At 42.9% G+C, this 9,562-nt stretch overlaps 1 protein-coding gene across 1 annotated transcript; it reads left to right on the top strand.

Moving 5' to 3' along the window:
• The first annotated feature begins 1,101 nt into the window (after positions 1 to 1,101).
• On the top strand, positions 1,102 to 8,400 carry sqor (sulfide quinone oxidoreductase). The gene is made up of 10 exons (XM_056282067.1): positions 1,102 to 1,630; positions 3,356 to 3,567; positions 4,201 to 4,371; positions 4,510 to 4,563; positions 4,676 to 4,870; positions 5,344 to 5,553; positions 5,792 to 5,975; positions 7,296 to 7,363; positions 7,499 to 7,677; positions 7,815 to 8,400. Exons 2-10 carry the CDS (start codon positions 3,370 to 3,372, stop codon positions 7,870 to 7,872), a joined length of 1,317 nt encoding a protein of 438 aa, XP_056138042.1. The 5' UTR covers positions 1,102 to 1,630; positions 3,356 to 3,369; the 3' UTR covers positions 7,873 to 8,400.
• Positions 8,401 to 9,562: the final 1,162 nt, after the last annotated feature.

Raw genomic sequence — 9,562 nt, 5'->3', positions numbered from 1 at the left:
CATTCACACACATGTATTCCGTCTTGCTCCTACTGATTTCAATTCTTCTCTCCAGTGCATACCTCCACTTCTCCAGGCTCTCCTCAACCTGCATACTACTCTCGCTACAGATCACAATGTCATCCGTGAACATTATAGTCCTGCCTGATCTCTTCTGTCAACCTGTCTATCGCCATTGCAAACAAGAAAGGGCTCAGAGCCTTTCTCTTGCCTGGGAGCTCCATATTCAGCATCCTTCTCCCAATATACCCAGCATCTCTCCTTCACACATGTCAAAACCATCTCAATCTTGCCACTCTTGTTTTGTCTCAAAACCGTCCAACCTGAGCCGTCCCTCTAATATACTCGTTCCTAATCCTGTCCTTCTTCATCACTCCCAACGAAAATCGTAACATCTTCAACTCTGCCAGCTCCACCTCCTGTCTTTTCGTCAATGCCACTGTCTCCAAGCTGTAATGTGTATGTAACCGAGAATTCTTTCTCTGTCGGCCCTCCTAGTCTACAGGGATCTCGCCTGCACGCCCTGGTTAAGGTTAGTATCTCTGCGTTGTGTTAAGGGTGGGTGTGTCTGGTGGCGGAGAAACTGAGCCGGGGTCTCTTGCTGCGGTAGAGACTTTTATTTCCGTCCACACGGTTATCACAGGTACGGAACTTTGAAAGATAATGCAATACGTCTCAAAGTACGGTGTCCTGCACAGGACTGTAATATGTATTGCTAGAAGGACCCAAATCAAGGCAAGAGCACCACCTAGCGGCCAACTCTAGACAACCGCCCTACATATACACTACCTGTCTTTACAAAAATCCAAACAAAGTCCTGGGTTCGAGCCCCGGGGTAGTCCAACCTCGGTGGGTCATCCCGGGTCGTCCTCTGTGGAGTTTGCATGTTCTCCCCGTGTCTGCGTGGGTTTCCTCCGGGGGCTCCGGTTTCCTCCCACAGTCCAAAGACATGTAAATCAGGTGAATTGGCCGATTAAAATTGTCCCTAGGAATGAGTGTGTGTGTGTGTGTGTGTGTGTGTGTGTGTGTCTCGGCCTTGTGATGGCCTGTCGGCCTGCCAGGGTGTCTCCCCACCTGCCGCCGAATGACTGGTGGAAATAGGCTCCAGCATCCCCGCGACCAGAGCAGGATAAGGATGGATGGATGGATGGATGGATAAACAGACATGAAAAAAGAAAGCAACATCTGATTTAGTCGATCTGCGAGTGAAGTTTAACACTAAAACACAGAAATCACACCGAGACACTGGGAGGAAGGTTTACGTAACATTGGAAACATATCTACAATGTGGTGGAGACACCGGGGTTGTTGAAAAGGGCAGATGCGCAAAAATATGGCAGTCCGATTACTGATTCATGTTTGGCTCCGTGCGATCATGAGTTTGGTTTAATCGGCTCTACGCCCGCACGTACGGTTCGGTTCGCTCTCCGTGTCGTTTGAAGCCCCCGCCTGCGTCCTGTGCTCAGCGCTCTTTGGACGGCCTTGAAACGTGACGGTGGCGATGCGCAGCGCGCGTTGTGGCGGCTTCTGTACTCGGAGCGTGTGGTGTATATTAATACGGCGTTTCGGGCGTACCACATGTCATTTGGGATTTTACGAAAAGGAAATTGTTCACAGTGACGGTGTTAAGGTGAGTAGTGCGGGTTTTTGTTTTGTTTTTATTTTCAGAAGTCTTTTACTCTATAAAGGCCCAGCATGGGACAGCGTACTTGTTGCGCACTCGATGTGAAACCGATCCAATGTCAGCCGAGTGGACCTGACCAGTGGTGGCGTCACTTGCGGTAACTTGTACTCACCAAGTCTAAGTAGACGGAGGTCCGCCGGACCGTATTGGGTGAATCGAGTAAAACTTGCTCGCTGACTCGGTTACGCTTGTAATGGCTTTTTCAAGTTCATATCAGCGTGGGTGTTGCAAGCCTTGTGGAAGTTACTGTGTATACCGGAATTTGTGGGTGTCTTTCCGGTGCGTAAGAAATAAAAGTTATGTTCGCTACAGATAAAAAAAAGAAAGAAGGGCTGTTTATGACAAAGTGTGTATATTATGAGTGATTAAAAGTAGCAGTGAAAATGCAAGCTAAAAAAAAATATTACGAAAGCAGTGTCAGGCTACATTAAAAACTCCGTTTAGTTACAGTAATTTTTAAAAAGAAGGAAACAATTAAAAGCTGTTTTATTAGTTATTAAGTTTGTAAACAAGGAATTTGACTCGGTGGCTTGCTGTTATGAGGCACACAAGGCACCACGTAATAACATGGTCGTTAAAGCAGGCTATAATAAATTGGCTGTAGCGAACTTTGTAAATATTAGGTTTCCAACTATTGTAAATATTAGGTTTTCCACTGTTGACAAGTCAGTATAATACTAGTAGCAAGCTAAACATATTGACATATTTGGAATATTGTTCAAAGCAAGTTGTGTTCAGTACAGTTTAAATTTGACTACTTGATTAAAAGTATACAGATATCATTAATAACTAAATGGCCATACAGGTGGTTAATACCAGTTGTGAAGGATATTTCACATTGTTGTGATGCAGTGGGGCTGTTGTATGTGACAAACATGGGGGGGGGGGTCTACTATTGTGATCCGTGATCAGTTATTGAAGAGGGTCATTGCCTAGTAACTCGCTCCAGAAGAGGAAATTTTGACTTTTGGCTTCACTGTTGACCATGTGCCTCCTGGACCTGGAGTCTTGGAGGTCCTTGAAGGTTGGCAGCTTAATGCCCACGATGGTCTCTTGCTGAACTGATGATGTGCTGTGGTCTTCCCTGTCCTTTAAAGTGCCTGACCAAAATCAATGACTCATTGATGGCCTTTGAGCCTTCATTGAGACATTGTTGTTTATGTCACACTACTTTTCATGCTGCTGCAGGAAGCACATGCTTTTGGGCCTCTTTGACGCTGTAGTCATACATATCTATTTGGTAGGGTGTATTCAATATACTCTGTATGGTATTCAAATTGTAATCTGAAGACAATCAAAGAAAGGTGAATCACTTCATCTAGATACAACGTTTTTGACAGATGCGTTTCATCATGACCTCTTCAGTCTAAACTGACTGCAGGTATCCCCACCCTTACAAACTATACAGTTGCATCACGACTGAAACCAACGACCAGTTTCATATGCAGATAACTAGAGTTTCAGTGGGGTGGAGTTTCAATGAACTGATTCAACTTTCTTTGATTTTCTTACCTGGGTTATTGAGTGTGCATCCAGACTATCTGAAGACAAGTTTCCTCTGTATGGTATTTAGCCTATTAAGACGGATATATTTTCTCACCCTGTCCATGTTTTGTTTTTTTCTAGGGTCACCATTGATAACTAATTATTGATACAAGGATTTGTTCACAGGTTTTTCAAACAGAATGGCTACTTTTCATCGTTGGAAGCAGTGCAGCGCCGTAGCCATTTGCGTTTCTCACCTCCATACAAGTAGATGTGTGTCTGCCAGGGAACACTACAAAATGCTTGTGCTTGGGGGAGGAAGTGGCGGAATAGCAATGAGCGCAAGAATGAAGAAAAAGATGGGGAAAGAGAACGTGGCTGTTGTGGAGCCCAGCGAGGCAAGCTTCTCAGCTTATCTGTGCTATCACTTTTTCATGTCTGCATTGTTAAAGCACTCTCTTTTCACTGGTAATAATGCAAATTCTGCATCAAAGTGTAACTGATTACATTTTTGAGCCGTCGCCATGTCTACATACCTATTTACCAAAGTGAAACTTATCAGTACTGGACATGATTTCAACAGTGACCAAGGTAACTTTTTACCAAGCAATGAAAAAAATGTAGCCATGCCATCCTCTTTTGGTTGAAATTTTCACCCCTTGCTGCACTGCCTGGCCTACATCGATTGCTAATAGGTTATACTATCTCAGATTTTGGGGTAATTCGGTGAACAGAAATTCAAGAGACTGCAAACTGTCAAGTTCAGAGGCACAGCTCGATGCCCCCAATTATAGAGGCACACCCCCTACTCTCACCTCAATGCCCATCCTATAAATTGCCCTTTTTTAAAAAGTATGTACTGGACATAGACAAGCTAAACTGGTGTATTACATCACCCTTCAAGACTAGTGATCTTTTTTCTTTCTTTCTTTTTTGAGTGGTAGGACAGTTCAAGCTTAAGGATAGGTGAGATGAATCCATCTCATCAGTCATTGTTATCATGGCAATGCTGCTGCTTACCTGTTTTGCAGATGCACTACTATCAGCCAATATGGACACTGGTTGGTGCTGGGGCAAAAAGTATGGGGTCATCTGGTCGTCCTACATCCAGTGTTGTGCCGTCTGGAGTTAAGTGGGTTAAATCTAAAGTTCAGGAGATAAACCCAGACACAAACACTGTCCGCACAGAAAACGGAATGGAGGTACGTCTAGTTTGCGTTACGGTATTAAAGCATTCACTGTGAAAGGTCGGCAATTTGTACATGAAAACTGGATGATTCGTTATATGTATAATGGTTAAGATATTTTTCATATGTCCTCGCATTCTTTCATCTATACAGATCTCTTATGAATACCTGATTGTGGCTCTGGGTCTACAACTCCATTATGAGAAGGTGCTGTAAAATGTCATTAGCCGTCACCCTGCCATCACCCCTCAATGGTCAGTTATTTTACAGATTCACATTGCTGCATCTTTAGAGTGCCTGAATTGTTTTTAATTTGCAGATCAAAGGTCTGCCAGAAGGATTCGAATGTCCAAAAATTGGATCGAATTACTCAGTCCAAACTGTGGAGAAAACATGGGCAGCGTTGCAAAACTTCACAGAGGGCAATGCTGTGTTCTCGTTCCCAAACACTCCTGTGAAATGTGCTGGAGCGCCACAAAAGATAATGTACCTCACAGATGCTTTTCTCAGAAAGGTACTTGATACAGTTCACAATAAACTGTCTTTATGTCAGTGATGAGCAAAGAAAACAGTTTAGCTGAAAAATGATAAGGTTTAGAAACTCTTGGGGAAGAGTGCACTAGAAACAGTAATCTAAATATGCACAATGTTCATAAAGTGACCATTTATCAGAAGCCTGCCGCTCAGTTCAGTTCATATTTCCTTGGCAAGGGTCCTTCATAATCCCCTCATGTACGATCCATTGTTCAAAACAATTTTTTACAAATTGAGATACAAATTCCAAGCATAAGTATTTTCCCAGGCTCTTTTCAGTGTGTGCTTAAACACACGCACATATATAAAGGCGGCGATGTTAATTCTAATCCTCATCAGCCATATCAACCACTCATTTTTCTTTCACTCCCTGTAAGCCACAAAAACTGCACCCTTCCTGCCATAAATGTGTAATTTGTACTTTAAACTATAAAATATGTGTTTATATAAAAGACAGGGAAAAGAGCAAAGGCCAATATAATTTACAACACATCACTACCAGTGCTGTTTGGGATCAAGAAGTATGCTGACTCGTTGTGGGATATAGTGAAGAGTCGTGACCTTCAGGTGAATCTCAGGCACAACCTCATTGAAGTTCGGGCCGAGAAGCAGGAAGCAGTGTTTGAAAATCTTGATAATCCCGGGGAAACCAAAGTGTTCAAGGTATGTTTCTCTCTTTGCATACTACATACTGTGTCTCAAATGCAACTCATACGTACTTGCGTCATTTCAGAAGGCTTTGTTGCACATTATCATTGTGTTATTATTATTGCAGAATTTCCCCACGCTCATCCAAGTAAATGCTCCTTGTTCCCCCAGTGCCTCTGTCTTCATCACGTGAAAAATTAGGCAATGTGATACTAATATATGACATTTTAATTCTGATATATTTCTATGTTAGTATGATATGCTTCACGTCACACCACCAATGGGATCAAATTTGGTGATTAAAGACAGTCCATTGGCTGATGACGCTGGCTGGCTAGATGTCAACAAAGAGACCCTTCAGCATAACAAATATCCAAATGTGTTTGGAATTGGAGACTGCACCAACCTGCCTACAGCTAAAACAGCTGCTGCTGTAGGTAAGTGGTAATTGTGTCCTTTGCTATTTCAACACTTAAACAAAGGCTTGCAATCATAGCGTTTCAGGGCTGTTAGTTAATTTTTGATGTTCCCTGTGTGATTCATCATCTACTTTGGATCTTGAAGGAATATTTCTTATCTTGAGCCACAGTATTGCACACTCCTTTATTTACACGAGATTTGAAACAGCGTAATCAAATACGCCCCAACCCTGAAGCCTCTGTGTTTAGGTTTCCCAGAAGTACTCAGCGGTTTGGTCGTTCTGTATTCTTAACCCTCCAAGATGAATCATTTCAACTGTGAAAGTTGGAAATTGTGTAATACACACCTCTCTCCTTGAAGCCTCCGTGTTTTAGGCTTTGTAGGGGTGGGTAGTCCAGAAGTATTTCACAATATAGTTATTCTATATTGTTAGTGCTCAAAGATGGATGATTGGCTTTTATGCTGTTTCGAAGCAGATTGTTTGTAACTGTCTGCAATTTTAAATGGCACATATTTGAACAAACTTTCTTCCCTTCCTGTCTGTTTACGGTGGTAAGAATGATATATAGGAGAGGCGTCTGGGTAGCGTAGCAATCTATTCCGTTGCCTACCAACACGGGGATCGCTGGTTCAAATCCCCGTGTTACCTCCGGCTTGGTCGGATGTCCTTACAGATATAATTGGCAATGTCTGCAGGTGGGGAGCCGGATGTGGGTATGTGTCCTGGTCACTGCACTATTGCCTCCTCTGGTCAGTTGGAGTGACTGTTTGGGGGGGAGGGGGAACTGGGGGGAATAGCGTGATCCTCCCATGTGCTATGTCCCCCTGGTGAAACTCCTCACTGTCAGGTGAAAAGAAGCGGCTGGTGACTCCACATGTATCAGAGGAGGCATGTGGTAGTCTGCAGTCCTCCCCGGATCGGCAGAGGGGGTGGAGCAGCAACCGGGATGGCTCAGAAGAGTGGGTAATTGGCCGGGTACAACTGGGGAGAAAATGGGGGAAAAGGCCACAGAAAAAAGAAAAGAAAGAATGATAGTAGGGGCCCAGTGAGGTGGCACATGTAAACTCATGTTCACATCCGGTTATACCTCAGTGCTTATCACTTTAGGGGCAGCCGTATCACAGTCTGACAGCAATAACAATAAAAGATGCCTTCTCATGCACATCAGCATAACATGGTATTATGACATGCAATACATGTCATCATTACTGGGGTTTATTCATCTTAAGCAGGGAATAGTCATGATTTTTGTATGAAAATCTTTTAACTTCATGGAAATCAAATAGAATAAAGAATAAAAACCGTTGAAAGACAAATATAACATTTACATTTTCAGCTGCACAGTCTGCTATCTTAGACAGAACCATCAGCAAAATATTGAAAAATGACAAGCCAGATAAAAAGGTGAGTTATAAATAAATGTTAGAGGATACATATATATATAAAAAAAACTACTTTTTTTTACCACATGGATTCAGTATTTCAGATGAAACCGTAAAAACAACTAATACATGTAATGCTAATTTTAACTGTTTGCAGTATGATGGCTACACATCATGCCCTTTGGTTACAAGCTATAGTACAGTTGTGTTGGCTGAGTTTGATTACAATGGACAGCCACTGGAGACATTCCCCATTGACCAAAGCAAGGAAAGAAGAATCATGTACCACATGAAGGCTGACCTGATGCCTCACATCTATTGGCATGGGCTTCTCAAGTACGTACAAAATTGTTCTGAGTTACTCTGGGCCTACAATGTCATCGGGCTTTCTAACCTTAAGATGGTTAGTTTAATGACTTGTATATCACAACTAACTTCATTTGAGGCATTTGTTTCTGTTGTTCTTACAACAGGGGCCTATGGGGTGGACCGGGACCATACAGGAAACTCATGCATCTTGGAATGAAGTAAAAAGCTAACAAAAATGTTCAAAATAGGAATTATGACCTTAAACACCATCTTCTACTAGTTTCTTTTTTTTTTACAACTGGTTCCACGCATTTCTGAATACTGAGTTCACATATTAAAAACGAATCTATGTGGACTCAGCTGTGGATATTTTTTCATTGCTTTGACACAAAATTCCTTCAATAACCACATTTTTCAACATTCTGCAATTCTTTTCTGACTCAAATTCAATTGCCTGGAAAACTCTTACGTGTCTACTGCCCATTTTGCTCATGCTTACAATGACAATATCGGCAAAAGAATTTGACCCGTCACAGCTGATTCCCATTTTAGCTGAAGACATACCCAGGTGTTTTGTTTCCAATTTCATTGCCATCTATACATACGGGGACATCTATGGAATAATTCATTTCATATTAACATGGACCCAGCCAGAGATGGAGAAGTGGCTGACAGAGGATGAAGAATGGCCAGCAGAGGGAGGGGAGTACATACAGTGCACCCGGAAAGTATTCACACCCCTTCACTTTCCCCACATTTTGTTATGTTACAGCCTTATTCCAAAATGGATTAAATTCCTTTTTTTCTCTCATCAATCTTCATACAATACCCCATAATGACAAAGTGAAAAAGGTTTTGTAGACATTTTTGCAAATTTATTAAAAATAAAAAACTGAAATATTGCATGTACATAAGTATTCACACCCTTTGCTATGACACTCAAAATTGAGCTCAGGTTCATCCTGTTTCCACTGATCATCCTTGAGATGTTTCTACATCTTGATTGGAGTCCACCCGTAGTAAATTCAATGGATTGGACATGATTTGGAAAGGCACACACCTGTCTATATAAGGTCCCACTGTTAACAGTGCATGTCAGAGCAGAAACCAAGCCATGAAGTCAAAGGAATTGTCTGTGGACCTGCGAGACAGGATTGTATCGAGGCACAGATCTGGAGAAGGGTACAAAAAAATTCTACAGCTTTGACGGTCTCGAAGAGCACAGTGGTCTCCATCATTCGTAAATGGAAGAAGTTTGGATCCACCAGAACTCTTCCTAGAGCTGGCTGCCCAGCCAAACTGAGCAAATGGGGGAGAAGGGCCTTGGTCAGGGAGGTGACCAAGAATCCGATGGTAACTCTGACAGAGCTACAGCGTTCCTCTGTGGAGATGGGAGAACCTTCCAGAAGGACAACCATCTCTGCAGCACTCCACCAATCAGGCCTTTATGGTAGAGTGGCCAGACAGAAGCCTCTGCTCAGTAAAAGGCAGATGACAGCCCACTTGGAGTTTGCCAGAAAGCGCCTAAAGGACTCTCGGACCATGAGAAACAAAATTCTCTGGTCTGATGAAACCATGATTGAACTCTTTGGCCTGAATGCCAAACGTCACGCCTGGAGGAAACCAGGCACCTCTCATCACCTTGCTAATACCATCCCTACAGTGAAGCATGGTGGTGGCAGCATCATGCTGTGGGGATGTTTTTCAGCGGCAAGAACTGGGAGACTAGTCAGGATCAAGGGAAAGATGAATGGAGCAAAGTACAGAGAGGTCCTTGATGAAAACCTGCTCCAGAGCGCTCAGGACCTCAGACTGGGGCGAAGGTTTACCTTTCAACACGACAATGACCCTGAGCACACAGCCAAGACAACGAAGGAGTGGCTTCGGGACAAGTCTGTGAATGTACTTGAGC

Source organism: Lampris incognitus, chromosome 6 (genome assembly GCF_029633865.1).
Source record: "Lampris incognitus isolate fLamInc1 chromosome 6, fLamInc1.hap2, whole genome shotgun sequence".
NCBI lineage: Eukaryota > Metazoa > Chordata > Actinopteri > Lampriformes > Lampridae > Lampris > Lampris incognitus.
This window is presented reverse-complemented; position numbering and strand designations above follow the sequence as displayed.

Excerpts from the sequence above, each read along its gene's own strand:
- sqor (XM_056282067.1), top strand. The coding sequence starts at position 3,370 with ATGGCTACTTTTCATCGTTGGAAGCAGTGCAGCGCCGTAGCCATTTGC. Across the intron at positions 4,871-5,343 it reads CAGATGCTTTTCTCAGAAAG|ACAGGGAAAAGAGCAAAGGC; the intron begins GTACTTGATACA and ends TTTATATAAAAG. Across the intron at positions 7,364-7,498 it reads ATGACAAGCCAGATAAAAAG|TATGATGGCTACACATCATG; the intron begins GTGAGTTATAAA and ends AACTGTTTGCAG.